This window comes from Megalobrama amblycephala, linkage group LG20 (assembly GCF_018812025.1).
Source record: "Megalobrama amblycephala isolate DHTTF-2021 linkage group LG20, ASM1881202v1, whole genome shotgun sequence".
NCBI lineage: Eukaryota > Metazoa > Chordata > Actinopteri > Cypriniformes > Xenocyprididae > Megalobrama > Megalobrama amblycephala.
In genome coordinates, this window is record NC_063063.1 from 5,072,963 (window position 1) to 5,098,666 (window position 25,704).

General features: G+C 38.3%; 1 protein-coding gene across 1 annotated transcript in view; it reads left to right on the forward strand.

The window, feature by feature from the left end:
- plce1 (phospholipase C, epsilon 1) overlaps positions 1-25,704 on the forward strand; it is a 107,423-nt gene that overhangs the window by 46,801 nt on the left and 34,918 nt on the right. The window contains 3 exon segments of the mRNA XM_048171365.1: positions 5,846-6,092; positions 19,179-19,495; positions 23,910-24,055. Coding sequence (XP_048027322.1) covers positions 5,846-6,092; positions 19,179-19,495; positions 23,910-24,055 — 710 coding nt within the window.

Genomic DNA, 25,704 nt, shown 5'->3' on the forward strand with positions numbered 1-25,704 from the left:
ATGATACAAAAGTGATGCCATGGAAGTCTTATGCTCTGTATAATGAATACTTTTTCAGTGGAATCTGATTTAGATAATCAAGACATAATGACATCAAACATTTACAGTGATTTAATTTAGGTCCCGGCAGGGTAATTATAGTTAACTGATACTAAATCCTTAAAAGACATTTCCGTTACTTGAAATAAAGTAAAATAAACAACATTAAAGGGTTAGTTCACCCAAAAATTAAAATCGTCTCATAATTTACTCACCCTCAATCCATCCTAGGTGTATATGACTTTCTTCTTTCAGACGAACACAATCAGAGTTATATTAAAAAAATATTCTGGCTCTTCCAAGCTTTATAATTTGAGTGAATAGTAACTGAGATTTTGAAGCTCAAAAAAGCACATCCGTCCATCATAAAAGTAATCCATATGACTCCAGGGGATTAATAAATGCTTTCTGAAGCAAAGTGATGCTTTTTTATAAGAAAAATATCCATATATTTAACTTTATAAACTGGCTTCTGGTAACAACCACAAGCGAGTCTAGTGCCTGTGGAAGAGTGACCTCTGACCCGAGACATGCCGTATTATAATATCCTGTGATGTAGGATAGAGCAAAACAAAACATCGGTCACAAATTAGAAGTCTAAAACTAAATTTTTTAAAAATAAATTTTAAAAGGATTTTGATATAAGAGAGGAGCTGGAGTTTGTTGTCCAGTCCTATTTGTTTGAACCTTGAGGTGCGTCTGCTCTTATCTAAGTTTATGCTACTCCTACATCCTACGTTTATGATGGATGGATGTGCTTTTTTGGGCCTCAAAATCTCGGTTACTATTCACTCCCATTATAAAGCTTGGAACAGCCAGAATATTTTTTAATATAACTCCGATTGTGTTCGTCTGAAGGAAGAAGAAAATCATATACACCTAGGATGGTTTGAGGGTGAGCAAATTATGGTATAATTTTCACTTTTGGGTGAAGTATCTCTTTAACTGAAATAAAATGTATAAAAAACTTATTTCATCTAGTTGCCAAAGCAACTTTTGTCTTTTTTTTTTTTTTTTTTTTTAAAGTTTAGTTTAACTTGATGTACTAAATTAACTAATACTAAAACTGAATTAAAAAAAAAAAACTTTATACATAATAAATTATACATAAAATAATTTATACATAAAAATAATAAATCATACTAAAATTTAAATGAAAAATTGAAAATATACAAATAACTGATTCAAAATATTAAAGGTGCCCTTGATTCAAAAATTGAATTTATCTTGGCATAGTTAAATAACAAGAGTTCAGTACATGGAAATGACATACAGTGAGTCTCAAACTCCATTGTTTCCTCCTTCTTATATAAATCTCATTTGTTTAAACGACCTCCGAAGAACAGGCGAATCTCAACATAACACCGACTGTTACGTAACAGTCGGGGTGTACGCCCCAATATTTGCATAATGCCAGCCCATGATGTTCCCAACATTATAAAAGGCATTAGACAAGGGCAGCCAGTAAACATCTGGAGCTGCACACAGCCGAATCATCAGACTAGGTAAGCAAGAGCAACAGTGAAAAATGGCAGATGGAGCAATAATAACTGACATAATCCATGATAGCATGATATTTTTACTGATATTTGTAAATTGTCTTTCTAAAAGTTTCGTTAGCATGTTGCTAATGTACTGTTAAATGAGGTTAAAGTTACCATCGTTTCTTACTGTATTCACGGAGACAAGAGCCGTCGCTATTTTCATTTTTAAACACTTGCAGTCTGTATAATTCATAAACACAACTTCATTCTTTATAAATCTCTCCAACAGTGTAGCATTAGCCGTTAGCCACGGAGGACAGCCTCAAATTCACTCAGAATAAAACTTTAACATCCAAATAAATACTTTACTCACATAATTCGAAGCATGCATGCAGCATGCATGACGAACATCTTGTAAAGATCCATTTGAGGGTTATATTAGCTGTGTGAACTTTGTAAATGCGCTGTACTATAGTCGACAGCTCATGTGGCAGGGAGCACGCGATTTAAGGGGGCGGCGCCGAGTGTAAATCAGTGCATTGTTAATGATGCCCCAAAATAGGCAGTTAAAAAAATTAATTAAAAAAAAATCTATGGGGTATTTTGAGCTGAAACTTCACAGACACATTCAGGAGACACCTTAGACTTATATTACATCTTGTGAAAGAACATTCTTGGGCACCTTTAATAAACTAATATTATTAATAATATTAGTAGTACTAATAATATTAATAAAACATAATAATAAAAATCTCAATTATACTAACCTAACACTGCGTCCCGGTTAACATGATGATGATGATGATGATGATGATGATGATGATGATGATGATGATGATGATGATAATAATAACACAACTGAATTTGACACATCAATGGTTTGTATGTAACCGGTGTTATATTACGCAACAAATGTTACAAAAACCGAAAACCATATTCTGCCCAGAGACTGTCACCACCTCCATCTTCACTGGGCAGTTAGAGGTGACTCACACACATGCTAGTGCTGTGGTTAACTGGTGACATGCCAGTGAGAGAATCAACACTTGAGCATTTATTTCAGTGAAAGGAGTGAGAAACATGTCATACTTTGAAAGGGTTTCTAGAGCCAGACATGTTCTGCAGTACTGTGGCACTTGGCATCACTGAAGCATGCCAGGTGATTATTTTCCTAAGCTGACCATTTTGACATGGACCAGCCCGCAACCCTTTAGAAATGCTCTAGTAACCACCCAGATTACCTAAAAAAATATACAGTAGCGACAAAGTAAAAAAGACCTATAGCAACAACCTGCACTCTTAAAGGGATTGTTCACCCAAAAATGAAAATTCTGTCATTAATTAATTACTAACCCTTGTGTCGCTCCAAACCCATACGACTTTTGTTCATCTTCAGAACACAAATGAAGATCTTTTTGATGAAATCTGAGAGATTTCTGTCACTCCATTGACAGCTACACAACTGGAACTTTGATGCTTCAAAAAGTTCATAAAGAGATCGTAAAACTAATCTATATGAATTGAGCGGTTTAGTCCGAAATTTCTGAAAAGACTTGATCGCTTTATTTGATGAACAGACTAAATTTAGGCTTTTATTCACATATAAACATTGATCAGTGAACATAAACAGAAGCTCAACTGTACCTGCTTGACGTGCGAGAACAAACCTCTTGCAGACGCTCAAACATGCTGCGTAACATGAGAATGAACCTCATTGGTTCTTGCTCGTCATGCTAACATACTTGAGCTTCCGTTGGTTTACCACTACTGATGTGCGAGTTGATGAATGTTTACTTGTGAATAAAAGCCTAAATTCAATCAACATATAAAGCAATCGAGTCTCTTAAGAAAATTTTGGACTAAACCACTTGATTCATATGGATCAGTTTTACCACCATGAAAAATAATGGAACCTCTCCATTCCACAAAAGAATCTTTATAGTTTTAAGAACTGCTCACTGAAAGGTTCTTTGGGGAACCAAAAAATTATGTTCTATGGCATCACTGAAAATAAACAAACAAACTATATTTTTAAGACTGTGATGGCTACAACCAGTCATATTTTCTTCTGAAAATAGAAGTATCTTGTTAGCATTTGTGCTGTTGATTTTGAAACCGAAAAGAATGAGTTTCAGACTTCAGGCGGCTGGTAAACGTGCAGATTTTAGTCCCTGTGGTCCAGTTTAAGATCTAACAAATGCAGACTTAGCTTTTATCATGAGCAGAGCAGGAAACCCATCCCATTAAAGAGTAATTATAAAGGACCACAGCTCTACGGCTCAGGGAGGGGATCTGAGGACTGCCAATTCTGCAAAATCATTTTTCAGATAAGGAGACAGTTTGCTTAGTGCTGTAGTTTAACATTCAGAAACAATGGGGCCCATTTTACAGGTGCCGTACTTGAAGTCCTGCACAGTTTCTACATCAGTCAGTGATGGGTAACAGCCTTTCTACAGTATTATTTCATCCACATTATAAGTGTATTATACAGCTTGTAATGCAAATTACAATACATAAAAGAAAAAGGATGTCCGATCTTTGAAGTATTGTAAGTGAATGCAGACCCTGCATTTATAGAGATGCACCAAATGTTCATAAATGGGTCGTAAAGTGATGTGCAACGGATGGAGTCAAAGTACATAGACATACAGTTACAGCAATGAATGAGTCATTCAACATTGCAACCAAACAACGGCAAGTTACAATTTATGCTAATATACTGTGAACATGCAAGTCCATTGGTTATCTGGGCTCTAAATAAGGTTAACTCATGCCATGACTAATCTCAAAGTGACATGAAATATTTAGAGATCAAGTGCTGTAATTGGTCGGCAGCAACTCAAAAATGTGTTTCCTTTTGTCTTTCAAGCTTACCGTGATGACATTCTTTTCGTGAGTATAAAAAACCAGGCTTTCTTTTCTAGGTTAAAACCCCATAAACATGTTCCTGGTGGTTTCAAAGGAGCGTTACCTCATTATGCAAGTCCCTGTCTTGATTGAGTTTTTTTCTTGTTGTTGTTGTCATGTCTTTGTTTGAAGTGAGAAAAATGAGAAACAGAGCAATTGACTTGCTAAGCACTATCAAGAATCTTTCATCCTGGTTGCTGTGGCAATAAGCTCCTTTATCCTTGGTGGAGAGCGAAACGCTCTTTGTGTCCAATTAGAGACGTTACCCACCTCACCCTTGAAATAAGCATCTGCTGATTATTTTTCTAGAGCTCAACATAGATCTAAAGGTGTTTAGTTGAATATTCTATCCATTAAAGAATCCTGAAACAAAATCACGGTTTCCAACAGAATATTAAGCAACACAACTGTTTTCAAAATTATGTTTATGTATGTATATATATCACGGCATTGTAGGAGCTGATTAATGTGATTATTGACACAAGCTTTTGCATTTTTACATTAAAAACACACTTTAAGTGAAATGACCTCAAGGTCCTGTGATGTCCCTCGCGGTACAGCTGCTTCGCATCCGGTAGTCGTCTATATAATGCAGCACTGCCGCTGAATCCATTTATCCAATGAGAGTGGTTTAATACTCATCAGAGCCAGTGCCGTTTGGGGAGAGAGGTGGCAAAGAAGCTGGGTCAATCGTTTCAGAGGAAGGGCACAGACAACAGCTGTAATGACTTTCCTGGAAGCAGCAGGCAGAAATGCTGTCTGCGATCAGTAATTGTGAAATAATGGCCGCTCACTGCAGCGCAAGGATATGTGCACTACGTCAAAGATGGAAGTAAAATGAGCAAATCTCACAAAATGACTCTCACACAATCAGGATCATTTTGATGGGAAGATATGGGATTGTTGCTCTCCATTTTTCCTTTTATAGGGCAGACTTCTTGCAGTTACTAGTTCAGAAGAGATTTTGAGGTCTTTTTTTAAACTTCCTGTTATCATCATTATTAAGGAGCCTGCTAATGGTCCCTTGGGTTTTTCACACTTACAGCAATTAAATCACTGGAGGGCACAAAGTCATTATTAAAGAGGCTATATGGCAACCTCCATTTCTTTTTATAGGCTGTATTGACTAGTCAGCCTGTTGATTAGTTCTACCACTAGTTGATAAATTGAGCTTATTTGATTAGACCTGGTTCTCAATCAGGGGGCCGAGGCCCACTATGAAGCCTCAGGAAAACTTCCAGGGACCCCAATACCACTATTCATATAGATTTTAGCCTTGGATTATAGGAATCTTTTAGGATTCTCAAATTTGTTTCAGACGACCAAATCATGGCCAAAATCGCACAGTGTGCACCCGCCTTAACTGTGTGAAATTAAACATTAACGTGGATTCTCATTGACTCTCTTTTCTGCAGATTGGCCATGTTGTTCCTACGCTGAGTCCTGAAGTCCATCTCCTGAACCCATCCAGGAAGCTGCTTGCCCAAACTGTGTCATGGCCGCCGGTCTCCACGTTGCAGATTAGATTTCGGGCTTGTCCTCCTAGAACCAGCATTGCAGCTTATCTGAGTGGGGCCCTGCTGGAGGCGACAGCTGCTCTCGGGGCCCGAAGTTCTCTGCCCAGCTTCACTGTTGGCTCCACAGGTCGACCAATGCTTAAAGGTAAAGAAACCCACAGATATCTTTTTTATTGAAGGTTCATGCTGGTCTTTTTACAATTAAAGGGGGAATTTATGTTTTTTTAGGGCCTGAGCACCGATGGTGTGAGGACCCTATTGTAATTGCTCAGTCAATTCTTCTTCTTCTCCAAAATGAATCGCATTTTTGAGGGCCTAAACATGCTCGAAAACTCATGAAACTTTGCCACCTGCTTGCAACAGGAAATGGCATGCTTTGCACTGTAATTCACTCCCAGAAACACATTTCAATATGCCATGAAGTACCAAACATGCTCGAAACACATTAAATCATGCTAAGTGCTAAAGTATGCGATTAACGCCACGGAGTTGTTGTAACTCGGGCATACAGTGTCTGATCTGCTCCAAACTTCACGTTTGATAATAGTCCTGGCCTGAAGACATCTACATGTCAATATTCAGTTACAGTCAAAGCGCCACCTGTTGGCACTATTCACTCTCTTCCTAAGGGCATCGGGTGAAGGTGGTCCCAGGTGCGAGGGCCCTTTTAATCGCTGTTTGCAGCTTTCATTTTTTTTTTTTTAATTGGTGCTACATGACTAGAGAAAACGGAGAAAAGGGTGTTCTCTTTAAAAAAATTCGTACCAATAATGCATTTTTAATTTGGAGCACTTTCCCTATGTCGAACCAACTGTTGGTGTGTGGGACTATAAAAATGTTCATCTTCGATCTGTAGTTTTAACAAAACCCTAAAGCTGTCGAAAGTCTGCTGGATGACGCAAAATGACCTGACTTTTATGACTAATAAACTGGGATATCTGGGAACATGGAAAAAGAGTACACATTGTTCATTTACATATACTTCTGACATTGTTACAATACGAAGCTGGTTAAAAATTTGCCATCCTTTAAAGTTATGCAGGATGTTAATGTGCAATAATTAGTTGTCATTTTTAAATTGATGTTCAGTCTGGTTATAATGATATAAAAAAATTGTAAACTGATTTATTTCCATCTTCGATGGCTTTTCACTTCTGTTATAAATATTGTAGCAAGATTAATGGGTATTTATTGAAAATGAATGAAACTGACACTTTTTTTTTTTTAATGGATGCTTATTCAAATCTTAGCCACAATAATAGATTCACATGCATCAGAGTGGCAGCTAATGGCAAAAAGCGTATAGACACAACCACATAAATTAGCATGAAATATGTCTAGACAGAACTTGTCTATCCCAATGTACTGTATGATGTATATATTAATGTAATGACTCTGTAGATACACAGAATATACAGTTGCTCATGGATACTGTATTTGCATGCTACGTTATACCTCATCAAAACTCTTGAGTATCGACACTAACCTGACAATTGTAGCAACTTGTTCTTCTTCAAAAGTGCTCGTTGCATCTGTCTGGCTGACACCAATTTCTGCATGATACACAACCACAGCCAGTACAAACAATACTTTCTATGCAGGTTGAACAGATAAAATAGAAACGACTTTGAGGGTCTTTTTACTCCCTTGTGGATGTTTTATTTCTATAGATCAAAGGCTGTTTTTTTTTTTTTCTCTGTGTATCTTCTTTGGTCTTTGTGGTTCCTCTGGACAGAATTAACAAAGATTTGGTTTGATTGGAATGTGAGGATCATTCCCAAGAGATCACTAACTTGGTTTTCTCAGATCAAGCCCACCAGTGTTGCCTTGCGACACTAGAAGAAGCCTTGATTTCAGACATATTTCAAATTTTTACAAGAATTTTCTAATCATGCACAAGCTACTTCATCTTTTTAAAGGAATGTTCTGCATTCAAAGTAATGCATTTGTGCGTCTGTATTTAAAATCATTCAGGAAAGATTTTCAGCATTGATTGTAGAAGCTAGTCTTAGTTGAAAACTTGGTCACAACCACAACAATAGTGAGATAGAATTATTCTCGTGCAGAAAATATATATTTTTTTAAGATAATTCATATAATCTTTGCTTTATTATGTGGTTTCAAAGTGTTAGTCTTTTATTCGGAAGAGAACACAGCAGTCCTGCTTGCTGAAAGATGATTTATGAGGAGGCCTCTTACAGGCGCCGCAGAAGCAGGTTATGAACTAATGAAAATCATCTCTCCTCCATCGAGGACTGCGTAACGTGACCGACGCGGGGGAGAAGGGCGTCTGTCTCTGACTTCCTCAACCCTCGCCTCTTTCACTCTGGCTCGCCAACCAATTCAAACAGCACACTTCAAACGCCTGCTTTGATTTGCAAAAAGTCAGACAGTGCTCTCCCTTTAATTCGATTCTGGCCGCATTAGCTTATCAACTGGCGCTCATCCATTTGCAGTGTAACCTTCAAGCCCTTTGTGAGACATGTCGGTGTAAAACGATCCTCAATGATTTGAACGCGCTGGCGCTCTGGACTAATTCCAGGTGACATGACGTCTGTGTGGGATCATGAGTCAGTGACCCTGGTATTCATGGCCTTATAATTAAATACACAAGCATTATTTTTCTCTCGCGAGCTATGGGAAGTTCAGGCATCTGGGCCAAAATGCAATCTGGCCCCTCTCAATGGACATTCTCACCATTTTTGGGCTTTTAAAACATAGTGAGAAGTTAAAGATGTTCTGCAAATTAAGTGACATCAAAAATCTCATTGTGTGCTGAGCTTTATTAGCTGTTTTGGGCAGCAAAGTTGGTTAGAATCTGTAGTTGTAGACCATTTTGTTGGGTCGGGCAGTGAAATGTTTTTGTTTTTGGGGAATGGACCAATGAGGCCATGGTTCAGGTAGTTAATTTTTTACCCCATACAGACATCTCATGTTGATTTTAGGAGATGGCAACATTGTGCACCTGAAATCTGTTTTAGATATTGTCCTTTTTTCCTTTTAAAATGTTTTTTTGTGCCATTTAAATGCAAACAGCTAGTAAAGATTGAACTTGATGATGAAAAAGATATTCAAATCTTGCTTAACATAAACAAGCTTGTGGAGCTCTTGCTCTCAATGTATTGCATCCTTGCTGGAATAAAAGTATTAAATTAATCTTACTGACCCCAAATTTTTTAGCTGTTTTGTACATACAAATACATATTTCTAGCACATAAATATTGAAGTCATTAATTTCCTTGGTCTTTTGGCATATAAGAAGTCTTTGTGTCGTTGTTACATCCTGCAAGTTCCATAACTTAAAACATTGTCATCATCAATAAAAAACGCATTTATATAATCAAGCTGTAAAAAAGCTTCGTTTGGATCAGAGGTGGCATGTGATGTCACGGGCACAATCATTTATATACGACTGCCTCTGGAGCTAGACAACAACACCTACTTTTACATCGTCACATCATTAGCCCCGCCCACTGATGTTCAGTCAATGAGCAGCAAGTGGCTCTAAAGTAGGCCTAATTGTTTACTATAAGATTGTGATAATAACAAGATTGGGATGCCACGCTGTCCCTGGCTGTGGAAAAAAATCATGTTTGCATAAGCTGCACTTTTCATGATTTGTTAATCTCAAAAGCTGTAATAGCAAAAATTTGGTAAAAGTATTTGAAAGGATTCCACCATGTAATACTTATTTCAATTGCAAGATGTCAACCAATCACAGAAGTCTCACAGCAGACATGCCCCTTCAAACAGAGCGTTCAAATCAGAGGGATAAAATCAGGGTAGGAAAAATGCCTTTTATTTCTAAATTATAACAATTTTTGATGTAAAAATCATGCTAACATTGTAAGTGCACCCCAGGAAACATTATAAAATAATACAAAAATCCATTTCATGACCCTTTTAAAATGCATTTCTAAAAATAAAATCACTACTGGCATGAGTACCCAACAAAAAAAGTCATTATTGAGGCCAGAGCTTTTTGAGGAGTTATTTTCTTTTACTTACAGCGAGAAAATTTGCAGACAATTTTAGCCTGATGGACGATAAAATGGGTTAAATAAACCCCTTAAATTTACATTGGATGGCCCCTAGGGATCTGAATATCTCTACACCAGGATCTAACAAACATTAAAGATTTGGGGAGACAGAAGGTAACATTTATAAGAATAGTTTAGTTTAGTTTCTTATAAAGCACATTTCTACTGCCACGAGTGCAACCCAAAGTGCTGTAAGAAGCAATCAACAAAACTGGACACTTGGTCTGGCTATTGAAAAGGTCACAAGTTGCCTTTTTCCTTGACTTAGGACTGCGGTACCTGAAGCAAATGTTCATTGGCCAAGTGTACTGGCTGGTGTAGACTAACAAGATCTGACAGAGGAGAGGGAGCGAGACCAGTTAAAATGTTTAAAAATATTAATAGGGCCTTAAAGTCGATCCTATATCTGATAGGTAACCATTGAAGGGATGCTGAAATCGGAGCGATTCTGTCCCTCTTTCTCATACCGGTCAATAATCTAGCAGTGGCATTTTTGAACCAGCTGCAATCGATTCATCAACGACTGGATCATCCATACTGATTGAAAACTAATCTGAAAATAATAGTGGTTATGTCCCTTATCCACCAAAACGGTGCTTCCTGCAGTTTTCAGTGGAGTCATTGGGTTTGGTTCTATTTGTAGAGTAAGGCTTTTGTGTCATTGCAAAGGATCCATCTCTATGATTCATCTCTCATTTATGCAGCAGCAAAGGTTTTTATTAACTGCATCCACAGGGGGTCAGGTTCACTCCAGAACGCCTTTTGTATGGGAGCAACAGGTGGTTTTCTCCATTTCCAGTTGTATTTGCAGGTTTTTATTATAGAGGGACACTCATTTTAGGAGAAATATAAAATAAAGGAGTGGTGTGGTAGAATTTGGATACTCAAATACAATACAGAAGTATGCAAACAGAGTTTCAGTGGTGATAAATGGAGGTGGACAGGAATAGTGCTGGCCGGGTCAGGTCAGAAGAAAACAGTCACTCACAAATGTGCTGAATGAGAGGTGGCTCTGTGCTCACAGGAAAAATGCAAACTCTGAGACCTTTACCACTGGAGGTGAGGCATTGCGCACAGCCCAGGTTCTGTTAGACAGTCGGGGTGTGTTTAAATAGCACTGAGATTTCGAGCAGTGTGCTGATGACGTGTTTTGCGTTATGAATGCATGTGCAGGAAACAGAAGATGATCTTCTGTGTCAAATGAGGCTTATTTTACTTTACCATCTTTTTTATATTGCAGTATTTAAAATAATACATTGGAAACTATATATTGGCCATTATTTCTCACTCTCATGTAATTTCAAACCTCTATGGGTTTTTTTCTGTAGAACTTTGTAGAACTGAGAGTACTAAGAGGTATTTTACAGAATGTTCATGCAGCTTACATAATGCAATTAGATGGTTAGAAAGGGCTTTCAAACTCCAAAAACCACCATAAAATTTCACTCTATAAAATGCTGGGTTAAAAACAAACTAAGTTGGGTTGAAAATGGACAAACCCAGTGGTTGGGTTAAATGTTTTCCCAAAGTGCTGGGCAGTTTTATTTAACCCAACTATTGTTTAAAAATGACTATATAGCTGGCTTAAAATGAATCCCAAATAAATTGGAAATTGAAAATCAGAAACATAATTACTAGAGGCAACAATAATAATCAAAAGGTGAACCTTTATTAAGTTATTAATAACTTGGGTTGTTTTTAACCCAGCGTTTTTTTGTTTTGTTTGTTTTTTTAGAGTTTTGTCCATACTTGACATTCCAAGTCTACTGAAACCCTACAATATTTTTGTTTGATAAGCAGACCAAAATAGCTCTCAATCACGCTTCTTCAAACTTTGGTTTTGGCACACGAGAACCAACAACATTTGGTGTCATTGGTGTCAAACCTGGCATAGCGCTTCTTGACAGCCCAATATTTTTGACCTCTGGTGGGGGATTTACTGTCACAAATCTTTTATATGACTTCAGAAGACTTGGAATATAGTGCATGATTTGTGTGCAACATTTATGGCACTTTAATTATACTTTTTGTCCATATTGGAGCCTGCACTCTAAAAATGCTGGGTTAAAAACAACCCAAGCTGGGTAAAATATGGACAAACCCAGCAGGTTGGGTTAAAAGGCACCTATTATGCCCTCTTTCACAAGATGTAATATAAGTCTCTGGTCTGGTCAAGTTTCAGCTTAAAATACCCCACAAATTTGCCCCTATTTGTGGGTGAGCAAAAACATGCCTATTACTATATTACTGTATTGCTGGCTAAAAAATAAATCCAAAATTGGTTGAAAAAAATGGCTGAGTGAAAACCCAATCCCTGGGTTTGTCCATATTTAACCCAGCAGTTTTTAGAAGTTCACTGTTTACTTTCATTGTATGGGAAAGCATTGCATGAACATTCTTCAAAATTTCTAATTTTGTGTCCAGTGAAAGAAAGTCATATGGGTTTGGAAAGACATGAGAGGCCAAATTAACAGTGTTGAAGTTGTGTAAGTTTTTTTTTTTTTTTATATTCAAAGAAAGTATGGGCTGAACTATGACTGTCACGTCTTAAGGGATAAAATTGATTTCAGTTGTTAATAGCCTTGAGTTTATAAATGCGATCCCTGGATCTACCGGAAAGCTTTTATCTGTGCTTAATGGAGCTTGCATGTGGACGATAAAACCATATGAGTTCTTGCTCTTCGATCAGTCTCTCTCAGTATGTGCTGGGAAGGTTAATGATGGAAACAATCACATTCAAGCACATCCCTAAAGTCCCATACCAAAATTTATGACTCAAATGCCTATAAAGTCATTGTTTGCCTATCAAATTCTCACTGGACTCTTACCCAAGTCAACCGCTGAGCTCTTTACTGGTGATCAGAGCATGTTTGGGTGCTCAATTTCCCTGCCCTCCACTTAACACTATGTGTTGCTTTCATCTATGAGTAACATGACCTGCCAGGAAGGAGCAGCCAATGGAGAGAGTAAGTGCATGAGCTTGAGTGAATGTGAGAGAGAGAGAACAAGAGAGAGAGGGAGGGGAGTAAGAGTGGCCAAACTGTGTGTGTGTGTGTGTGTGTGTGTATGTGAACAACTGAGATATGCAGCGAGTCAGATTTGTGGTAGTGGAGGGCTGGCAGCTGCAGTCGGGCTGAGTTGAAATGTGGCTAAACACCTCTCGCCGTTGTGGCGTGAAGCAGGGAGTCAGCGAGCCGCCTGCCGCCGCGACCACAACCATGAAACACTCCCACTCGCAGAGGATGGACTACAGGATACTCAGTAAGTGACGCTTCAACTCTACCATACACACAACAACAGGCAGTGCTGTCACTTGAGGAGTTATTTTCAATATTGTATCAATGGTGCTGTTCTGGTGGCCAGTGCCTGGTGTCAAGGACTAATGTGTTGGGGTTTGTTTTCAGTGCGTAGAGAGTTAACCAGACGACTCACCAAAAACATTCCTAGAGTTGTGACATTGATATTTAGTAATATTTTATGTCCGGTATACAGTAATCAACAGTAATTTAAATATTTTATTTTAATATGCTTTTTTTGCTCTCTTGATGAATACAAGATTAGTAAAAAGTCCTTTTTAACTGCCTTGAACCTAAATTAAAATACTAAACCAAGCTTAATACCAAACTGAGTGATAGATGAATTCAAATGTGTGTGTCGTTTGATGGTACAGCCACAGGTGGTTATAAAAGAGATTTCTATTTTGCAAGGTTATGATGTTCTGGAGGCTTTCACACATTTGTTACATAAAAATGAAACATGCAGTAGTGCTCAAGGTTATTCTGAATTCTTTTTTATTGCGTCTTCATTTGAAGCACTATCCTGGAGAAGAGTCTAGGGGCATTTACTTTCATAACTCACTGAATAATGCAAATCTACCTGTTGTTATTTGGTATAGGAAGCATTTGCAGTATATATCTAGAATGCAACTGTAGCATTAATAATAGACCGGATTACCTTAATGCATGTGATTTCAAGTGAATCAATCCTTTTTTTTTTTCAGGCAGAGCAAGAACTCTACTAAGCATTTAAGTGAGTGTCATCACTCTGTTTTGTGATCGAACACATGTTTAGTTTGTTACAGTTGCCCTTGGGCTTCCCTACATATTCAAGACAGCAAATGTATGTAATAATGTTTGTAGGCAGTTACAGGTTAGTTATTTTGCAGAAGCACTGTCTATTAATGATTTATTCTCCATAGGAGATGGGATGCTGGTGATGTTATTGTAAGTCAAATTCACTGGACATAAATCAAACATGCATAAGCCAAACTGTTTCTGTCCAAGACAAAGGCTACTTTCTCCTAAAGTTCTTGACTGATCTTTGACTGGTTAAACGGTTAGTTCACCCCAAAAATGAAATTTCTGTCATTAAGTACTCATGTCGTTCCACACCTGTAAGACCTTTGTTCATCTTCTGAAAACAAATATATATGAAAGATATGAAATCCGAGGCTATCTGATCCACACATTGGCAGCAACATAATTGCACCTTTTGACGTCCACAAAGGTAGTTGAAAACATGGTTAAAATAGTCAACGTGACTACAGTGGTTCAAAAGCGACGAGAATACTTTGTGTGCAAAAACAAAACAAAAATAACAACTTTATTCAACAGTTTGAACCATTGTCATACGTAGTGAACTCAGCGCAGGCTTCCTTGTTTACGTCTGAATGCCGACTCAACCATGTTTTTAATATGTTACTGCTTATGTGTGGATCAGATACACTCTTATCTTAATTTGTGTTCTGAAGATGAACAAAGTCTTCTGGGTTCGGAATGACATGAGGGTGAGTAATTAATGACAGATTTCATTTTTGGATGAACTAACCCTCTGTGTTGTATCAGCATCACGTCTAAAGTTCGTCTTAGATATCTGCTTTTCCATTTAATTGCATATTACAGAGTGTGTTAGAATCATAAACATGAACTATAGGCCTGGATAATTATGACAAAAATGGGATTGCACATAAATGCAATGCTTTAATCAACACTTTTCACTATTTGTTTATTGCAGTAGCTGTAAATGCAATCACAATTATTTTTTCTAATTTATTATGCAGCTCTAGCATATATTTTTGTGCAGTTCTAGCATATGTATAATCAATAGGGATGATTTTAGCAGGACGTGTACCTCAGCATGTCCCAATAGCAGGATCACAAAATGAGTGCTGCTTCCTGTCTGCTTTGAGACCTGCATCATGAGTGGACCATGCATAAAGATCAGGGCAGCTAATTCACAGCCTAATGCGGTGTATTCAATTCCCTCCATTTTGCTTCAAAAGATACCGTGTGCGAGGAGAAAAGGACACAAGGCAGATGCATGTGATGGCTAATGAAATGCGAATGGATGTGAGACAACAGCATGATGCTGCGATGTACCTGAAACTCACCTCAGAAGAGCTCTTAGCATGATTGGCCATTGGCCTATTTTATGTGACATAAAGGACGTTACTAAACAGCTCAGGTTTATTCAAACGTTTTTTCCCCAAGTAGTTTGATTCTTTTCATAATTGAGTTTCTGAGCTGAACTGCAAAGGATTTGACTGCGTTTGAATGTGTATGCTAGTTAGCGGCTTACCTAGACAGCATACTGTCTTGATATTTTTATTCCGTTTTGATAAAAGTTTCATAATTTTTGCTTATTATTTGTTGTACTAGGTTTTTTCTGTTTAGAGTATTGTGTCATTAGCTTAGCAACATGCTAACACCAAAATGTAAATTGTTCCAAACAGCTTATGTGATTTTGATATGATGCTGCATTTGAGTCTCAGTGCATACTAGAAACACACCCTCATGTTCTATCAGAAGGCTTTAGACTGGATACACAAATCAAACGGCACTCTCACTCTGCCCCTCCTGTTCCGACGGTCGCCATGGTGGCGCGTCGAGCCAAAGGAGTCTGCAAACACTGCTTTTGACAGCTGATGTTATCCAGACAAGCATGATTCACAGTATTTATATTATTTTAGCTTGACCTGCCCTTGAGCACCATACCAGCATAACCGTTTTTTGATCACAATCTCAGGCGAGAGTGGAGGAAACAGTGGAGATATGTAAATATACTGGGGCTTAATGAAGGATGACTGTGCCCGGTGATGAAGAAGAAATGGTCCATCAGTGTCACAGTATATGGGTTATTGTGGATATTTACAACTCTGGCATGTATGGCGTCTTCGACTTTTACTAGACTGCACTGATGAGGCCACAGTGTCACACAGTATACATTATCAGAGTTATTTATTTTGTCTTTTGCGGGTACTCTCCTCTTCTCTTTAATTACTGTGTAAATACTGCGCTTTATTGTATAATGATTGGTTTATCTATGTCTGGGTTTATCTTCTTCCTTTGCACTGTGCTTTACTGAACTGAACCACCACCCTGTTGTGCGGCAATAAAGGATATTGATTTGTGTGTGTTGATGTGAAAATGGTTGATTGAATTTATAAAAGTAAGAAATGTCCCATGTAATGGCTCTGTTCCAAAACCTACTGACCACTTTCTACAAATGCAACTTTGTGTGTTGTATAAATAGCTCTAACTAGTCTGTTTTAATTATGTTTTAGCTAAACTTTCCAGTACATAATGAAGTTGATTTTATAATCAATGTTTCTCCTACATCCTCCTCCATCTTGGATTTATTTTTAAAGGATACATGTAATGCTACCTTAGAATATAGCCAAAGACAAGTATCTTAGGCTATGTCTTGGGTAGAATAAGGTTTCTTCCTACTTTTTGAAACGAGATTTGAATTAAGACACTCCAATAATGCCTTAAAATGTAGCCTGTGGAGTGAGCTATAGATATTTTGGAATGGAGTGAGTGTGTCTTTAAAATGGCAAACTAAACCAATCCCATTAGGCATGTCCCATTTGAATGGCCATGTTTACACAGTAGAAGAATCTGGTTGTTCGTCCTGTACTCAGTAGCTTTCTGTTCATACACAGTTTGGTTATAAAAGAGAGTGACTCTGCATTCTGTAACTAGTGATGGACCGATCGTGGTTTTTCATGGACGATTCCGATTTTTTATTTTTTTTTTACAAGCAAATTTCCTCTTAAGCAAATTAATTTGTTGTTTATTTGCTCTATAACAGACAGTTCACCCAAAAATGAAAATTATGTCATTACTGGCTCACCCTCATGTCGTTCCAAACCCGTAAGACCTCCGTTCATCTTCGGAACACAGTTTAAGATATTTTAGATTTAGTCCGAGAGCTTTCTGTCCCTCCATTGAAAATGTATGTACGGTATACTGTCCATGTCCAGAAAGGTAATAAAAACATCATCAAAGTAGTCCATGTGACATCAGAGGGTCAGTTAGAATTTGTTCGAAAGTACATTTTGGTCCAAAAATAACAAAAACTACAACTTTATTCAGCATTGTCTTCTCTTCCGGAATCCTTTCCATTTAATTGATTCCACTGAATTTATTCCATTGAATCCTTTCATCTGTCGGCATTGGTAATGCACTTTTACGTCGCCGTGGTTGTTTTTGGCAGCATCGAAAATACATTTTGGTCCAAAAATAACAAAAACTACAACTTTATTCAGCATTGTATTCTCTTCCGGGTCTGTTGTCAATTCACGTTCACGTCTCCGCTACTACTACTTCTTTACTGTTTTACGGCGGTTGGCATCCAGCTTATTGGTCCATTACCGCCCCCTTCTGCTCCGGAGTGTGGTTCACGACTCGCAGTGATGCTGTTGATGTAAGACGCTGCTGACGTGTTATCTAGTGCACCAGAGCTTCGTTTACAGTCTGAGGGAGACGCACACTGTATTCAAGCTATTCTACATTGTTTGTATTTTTTATTGCTATATTTTTTAAAATGGTGCGTAAGTGTGCATGTCGCGGATGTCTTAATCGCCAAAAACAACCACGGCGACGTAAAAGTGCATTACCAACGCCGACAGATGAAAGGATTCAATGGAATCAATTCAATGGAATCGATTCCAGAAGAGAATACAATGCTGAATAAAGTCGTAGTTTTTGTTATTTTTGGACCAAAATGTATTTTCGATGCTTCAAAAAATTCTAACTAACCCACTGATGTCACATGGACTACTTTGATGATGTTTTTATTACCTTTCTGGACATGGACAGTATACCGTACATACATTTTCAATGGAGGGACAGAAAGCTCTCAGACTAAATCTAAACTATCTTAAACTGTGTTCCGAAGATGAACGGAGGTCTTACGGGTTTGGAACGACATGAGGGTGAGTCATTAATGACATAATTTTCATTTTTGGGTGAACTAACCCTTTAAACAAAAAATCTGTAGCCATTTGAAATTGGAGACAACCACAGCATTTTAATCATGATCCAAACAAAGATACCACACACATGTAGCATTTTTTTAAATTTTTTTGAATTAGATCATTTCAAGATTTAAAGCAAAAACAGAATGGTCTGGCTTTAGATTTATGAAATTATGCTATATAAGACACGTGCACAAAACAAAAACAGCAGACGGACTGAATGAAAATGCAAATTCACTCTCTGACAGTAGGTGGCGCTTATGGAACAGCAGCATTTTCTCTGGGCACTTATAAACACTACTTTATACGGAACGGAGGTAAGAGGAAAAGTAAATGCCATCGAAAGTTGTCTGAAGATGGTCAGTTCCCTTCAGAGATAATTTCATACAAACCCCCACCTCCAATTCAATATTTATATTTTTCTTCTTATATTTTGAGTGAACAGCGAGCTTGCTCTGCCTGCTACAGAATTTGCTCTGCTGGTGCAACTGTGCTCTCTTCTTTGCGTTCGTCTTCAGCGTGTCCCGTCTCTGGCCTATGTTAACGTCCTGTTTACAGACATCGTAATATTTCCACACGAATGATATTTTGGGAGGTGATCGCATTGCAGTTTGTGTGCAAGTCCGGAATATAGATCGGCCAAAATAAAAACCGGCCGGTCGACCTGTGGATCTCTATCTGTAACCAACGTGACTCCATTAGATTTCCAAAACCACAACTGAATTTTGAGTGCAAGACTGGTTCATATGTTCTTGTTATTCTTTGCTGTCAATCAAAATGTTAGAGCTTGCAACCTCTCTCATGTTAAGAAAAGTTAAAGTAGTGGTACAGTGTGGTCAGAGAGTGATTTTTACTGTTAGAAAAAGGAATTGACGGTCACCTGTCCATGAAGATGTTATTCAGTAAACTGAACTGTCTCTGTCTCTCTCAGAACGGCAGCTGTGCAGCTCCATGGCCAACTCCAACATCCTCCCGTCTGCCGTGACGGGCATCAGTAAGGAACTAGCTGATCTGCGGCACCTCATCCAGTTTCCCGAGGAGATCGCCACCATCCTGACAGAACAGGAGCAGCAGTTGTACCGTCGCGTCTTTCCCCTTGACTACCTCAGCTTTCTCACCCGAGACCTGGGCAGCCCAGAGTGCCACAAACGCCACCCGCACCTAAAAGCCTCCCTGTCTGCCCCCATCATGCCCACTCAGAACGACCATCACAACACGGTAGAAGATCTCGTCACAAGATTCAACGAGGTGAGCATTCAGTAATGGTGCAGATTCATTCCAGAGGAAGTGGAAATGAAAGGGCAGAAAAGTAGCTTTGGCTTTTGAAGAAAAATTGAGTTAGACACCGAAGGACATTTGTCACAGTTGGAAGGGCTGGTTGCCATCACAAGTGTCTGTTCTTGAGATCCTGTGGATCTTTTCACGTTCACAATGAGAACCTACTTATTCAAACAGATGTGAGTTTATTGCAGTTGTCTTAAATATTTGATACTAAGAGTGCCAGAGGAAAATTGTGTTTCTCCTTTTGAATGGGGTTCGAAGAAAGTGATGTCATCTCTAAGGTACACGCTTGTCTTTAGATCAGCTGGTTTTGATTTTGAGAAACAAAATGGACGTGAAATGTGTTTTTGCCATTTTGGCTGAACTCTAAGTCTTAAAACATGAAAATGTCAAATGTTGAAGCTTCAAAGCTGGTTATGTTTCATGTAAGAGCAGGAATCTAGACAGGTTATGACTGGGAATAACATGTGAAATAAAGGTTTGCAGATGCATGACAGCAATGCTCGTTATGTAAGACTCACAACTCAGTAAAGTGACCTTCACATTGTGACAGTCTTTGAAATCAGTCTTACATCTTGTCAAGTAGCGTAATGCTCTAAGGAATCATCTTTCATCGTTGAGTGCAGTTCCTTGAAAGTTTTTATCCACTGCCTTGTTGATCAGAAGAAGTGTTCCTGGTAGAAGGGAGTTCACTAGATCACAGGCTTCGATGTGATGTAATACTATCACAGCATAAAGTCAATGGATCACATAACAGGACTATGCTTCATCACCCCCAAGCATTAATCCCAGTGTCCTTTGAGAACAAGTCACAGATTCCTCCTTTAGATGGATTTGGTTCGCTCTTTTACCTTAATGCTTCCTGTGGACTAATTAATGCCCCAGCAATGTGTTGTGTTATTTTGGTTGTGCTGTAACCCACATCATACATCCCTGTAATGTTGCCACTGGGTGTCCATACACAATCTAGGATTTGTTGTCTTTGTTGTGGTCTTACACAAACACTTTATCGACGGCCACCTTTGAAGTCCCTTCCAGGGTGCAGTGTCTCTGGTAACACTTACGTAAGTTTTTAATGTGTCAAGTCTGCTGTCCGTTCGCTGTTGGCTGGTTGGCCTGCACAGTAACTCAAGAGCAGCAGTCTGTCCGGTGGAAAGCTGGCAAAATGACACGAGCTTCAGTGTACCGGTCCCCTCGTATTAAACGTTCCTGACCATCCGGACCCCAGCACAACTGTTTATGTAACTGACTGACTTTCTGTGAGGTGTTTTTAGCTGCAACACGCCATGGCAGAAATATTTGTTCTCAAACTGATTGCTCTTATGAGCGCTCAGGACTAGAGATGGTCATTTTCTGTGACTTTGTGTTTAAAGAAAATGTGAGTGGTGACTGACCGTACAGGACTCACCACCACAAGGCTGGGGTGTTCTAGGTGGTTGCTAGGGCGTTACTATGCAGTTGCTAAGGTGTTCTGAGTAGTCTTTAGCATGTTATTATCCAGTTGCTAGGATGCAGTTGTTCAGGATGCTCAAACAAACAGAACAATGTTTTGATTTCAACCACACGGTGTTAGTCTTTTCAAGGGAAACAACCCACAAATGACTTCATTTTCTGCATATTAAAGTTATAGTTCACCCAAAAATGAAAATTATCCCATGATTTACTCACCCTCAAGCCGTCCTAGGTGTATATGACTTTCTTCTTTCAGACGAACACAATCTGAGTTATATTAAAACATATCCTGGCTCTTCCAAGCTTCATAATGGTAGTGAATAGTTCTCACGATTTTGAAGCCCAAAAAGTGATCTACACGGCTCCAGGGGATAATAAATGCCTTCTGAAGCAAAGCTATGGGTCTTTGTAAGAAAAATGTCCATATTTAAATTTTTATAAACTATAATAACCAGCTTCCAGCTTTAAAATTCTTGTTTTAGACTTCTAATTCGTGACCAGTGTTTTGTTTTGCTCTATCCTCTGGACTTCCGCGTTCATCCATACGTCATGCGTTGTGTCAGAGGATATGCTTCTGCCGACTTGCGTACGGATGTTTGCCGGAAGCTGGTTATTATAGTTTATAGTGTTGTAAATATGGATATTTTTCTTACAAAAACCCATCACTTCTCTTCAGAAGGCCTTTGTTAACCCCCTGGATCCATGTGGATTACTTTTATGATGGATGGATGCACTTTTTTGGGCTTCAAAAGTCATGAGCTCCAATCACATTATAAAGTTTGGAAGAGCCAGGATATATTTTAATATAACTCCGATTGTGTTCGTCTGAGAGAAGATAGTCATATACACCTAGGGTGGCTTGAGGGTGAGTAAATCATGGGATAATTTTCATTTTTGAGTAAACTATCACTTTAAGCTGACAAATGAAAAATTAACATTGGAGATGGGATTTTTTTTCCCCCAATTGTATGAATTCAGAAGACTTTGAATATAGCCCAGCATTTGAATGGATCACTGTCATAATCTACTTTTATTATTTAGAAAAGGGTGGCAAGGATATTCTTCAAAAATACAGTTTGGTACAGGGTAATATAGGATTTGGAACAAAATGTGTGTTAGAAAATTCATAATGGCAGAATTTAAATTAATAGATTAACTATTCCTTTAACTATGAGGGGGTGTATATAGTCTAGAGACCAGGGGTGCAAAACTCAATTCCTGGAAAGCCATAGTTGGGCAGAGTTTAGCTTCAACCCTAATGAAAGGCACCTGATCCAGCTAATCAAGTCCTTAAGGATTATTTGGCTGCATCCGAAAGCTTAAATATGCTACCTTCATTCATCAAATTCATCAAAATTGACAGTAAAGACAGAAATGTTAGAAAATAATTCTATTTCAGTTAAATGCTGTTCTTTTGAAGTTTCTTTCTTTTTTTCTATTTCTTTTTCTTCTTTTTTTTTTGTTAATTTATCCAAAAACAAATAATCAATATAGGGAAATACAAACATTATCAATGTAAAACATTTAAATAATCACAAAAATTACATTAAAGTATAAAATCACTTGAAACTCATATATTCTTGTACATTTGACATGGATAAATCCTATACATTCCCTATATGAAAACAATAATAAAGCAAAAAACAAACAAACAAACAAACAAAAAAATTAAAGAACACCCAACCAAAACCCACCCACAAAACATTATTTACCCAATTTTTGTGAAATGTCTGCCCTAATAGTGACTCTTTATTTTATTCTGTTAAACAAAATCTGACCATATATACTCAATCCAATCTCTTGATAGCACTGAAAAACAACTGAGACTCAAGTCTTAAAGCATAGGTTAGCTTCTCCATTTAAAAATATCATGTACTATGTCCACCCAGTCATTAAGAGTAGGCAAAGTTGGTTGCAGCCACTTTCTTGTAATTGCTTTCTTACTTGCTTGATGTCATTTATAGTGAGAAATTACCATTGGAGTAATTAAATATTCGCTTAGTTTTCACCAAAGCTCACTCTATTTTGCTGTTAGATCATTAAACCATTACACTGCCTCAGACATCTGAACCGAAATCAGTTTTGTATGGTACTGTAACGCTTTATATAGAGAGAGAGATCGGATAGCTGGGCCGAATGGTTGCAGCCAAGTGCAAGCAAAACTCACGTAGGCTATCTGACGTTTCACATGGGGGTTTATTATCAGCGCCGTTCCCACGAACACACGGGAGAGTTTGCAACACTTCACTGACAACTGCGTTACTGAACAAAACAAAAGAAATAAGCGACAAAGAGCAACAGAGATAAATCATGCACACATGCGATGCTCACAGTTCGCGCTCCATCTATATACTGCCCACTCATCAGCGAGAGAGAGAGAGAGCGGTCCGCCTTAAAGGAGCAGTACCTAATTCCACTTGTTACAGTACCTTTGTGCGCAAACACTACCTACAAAGTCCTTGCCTGATAAGGCAGCGAGGTCAGCTGCCTAAGCTTTCAGACGCAATCTTTGAAAACTACAGCGTGTTGGAGCAGGGTTGGAAGTAAACTCTCCATTACTGTGGCCCTCCAGGAACTGAGGTTTGCACCCCTGGTCTAGACCCAATCAACACCTCCTGTTATCTGTGTTAGTGTTACAGGATCCAGTGGGTTCAAACCTACATGTGTACTCAAATCTTCATTTTTCTTGGAAATGTAAATTAAATCACGTTTGAACTCTAGATTTAGTTTGAAGCTAGAGATTTATGTTATACAATCTGCAGTGTTTCTTCCAAATATATATGTGATTATGATGATGTTGATTATACAGCAATAAAGTGAGAGAGTGAAAAAAGTAAGTAGCATATGGTATATCAGCATTTTCTCAAGACTGTTGTAGTTGTTCTTCTGTCAGTAGGGCCTTATAATAAGGTGTGTGTTGTGTGTTTAGGTGAGCTCATGGGTGACCTGGCTTATCCTGACTGCGGGGTCCATGGAGGAGAAGAGAGAAGTCTTCTCATACCTTGTCCATGTGGCGAAGTGCTCCTGGAACATGGGCAACTACAATGCGGTCATGGAGTTCTTGGCAGGTCTCAGGTATGGCATGATGCCTTGAAGTGCTTGGTTAAAAAAGAAATAGCCCTGTATAAATAAATGGTCCTCTTTGTTTATATTTCACGATGCTTAACAAAGTGAGGAACATTCCTGAGTCATTGATTTTGTTTTTGACAGCACATTTGTAACATGTGAAAAGATGAGTCTCACTGTTTGTATTTCTATTAATCTGCAATCCAATTCTAACCCAACCCAAAGTTATTATATGGAGTAGTGACCTACAGTGTCCTACAGAGCTCTCTCTCATCCAGCTTTGCTTTTTTTGACCACTTCCGAGGGATGTTTTTGTATTTTGTTTTATTGCTGAGATTTTAGTCACCTATCAAATGTTTTATTTTTACCATAAAGATATTAAAATTAATTAATAAAGTTCTACAATGCCATTTTCACTATTGTAAGATGTAGCAACTAGGGATGTGACGAGACCGTTAGCTCACGAGAACGAGACGAGACAACATTTTTACACAGTATTTTTAAGAAATCCTCAATGACAATATAGTCAGAAATAGAAAAATAGTCTGCAGGTGCATTTGCAATGTTTTAACTAATCATCTTGTAATGAATGTCATTTCAGTTCTACTCTGAATTATCATATGCAGTAAAAGACAACAATGCTCAAACACTGTGAAAGGTTTTGCCACAAACTCAACTGGTTGGTTTCTCTCCTGTATGATTTCACATGAGTCTCTTCAGACCTTAGAACTGTACATGATTTATGAGGTTCTACAACTTTTGACCTCCTAACTGAACTCCTTTCCATAAACTGATCGTAGAAATAAAAGCAGTATAAATAAAACTGAATAACAGTGTTCTCTTAGTCTTATTAAATGCAAGGAATAAGTGCAACTAGGGCTGGGCGATATATCGGCTTTATATATCGGATATAACCGGCTTTACTGACGAAATGCGCGTGAGAATCGCGTGCGATATATCGCCCAGCCCTAAGTGCAACCGTATATTGCAAATAGAACAATAAGTGTAAATAGAGACCAAATCGTTCTTCAAGCATGATGCAGAACTAACAGAACTACACAGCCCAGCCTAAGATAGCTTTAATATTGGGAGATATTTGCATGCATCAGGGAGCCGCTTTCAAAATGCGGAGTATTGAAATCACGTTTGAATGCACGCTTGCGTTTTACTTTCGATTTCGCGATCGTGCATACTCTGTGAATAGGGAGCAGTGGTGCTGAGCATGCATTTTACAAGATAAGACATTTGTCAGACGCTTTGGCTCTGTTGTGTAACGAATCCTCCACCATGGTCTTGTCAGTCATCTTGTCACTTAATCACACCACGTGATCAGTGAACAGCTTGTGTTGGATGAGCTGGATGGGACTGAAGCGACTGTTATCTAACTGAATTAAATGGTTTTTATTTCTATATAAAGCAAAATGACAGTGAAGGTGTAATGTAAACGTAGCGGTGGCATATTCGATCTTAATTTCACCATCACACTCCATCAAGGCAATATCGCGAGACAGCTTTTCACCTCGACGAGAAATCTCGCCACATGTTACTCTCGTGAGATCTCGTCACACACCTAGTAGCAACCTCTTTGAGTTTGCATTGGAGCCATTTTTTCCCCCCATTTTTGTTGGTATGGATAGAGAAACACTGGAATGATATGA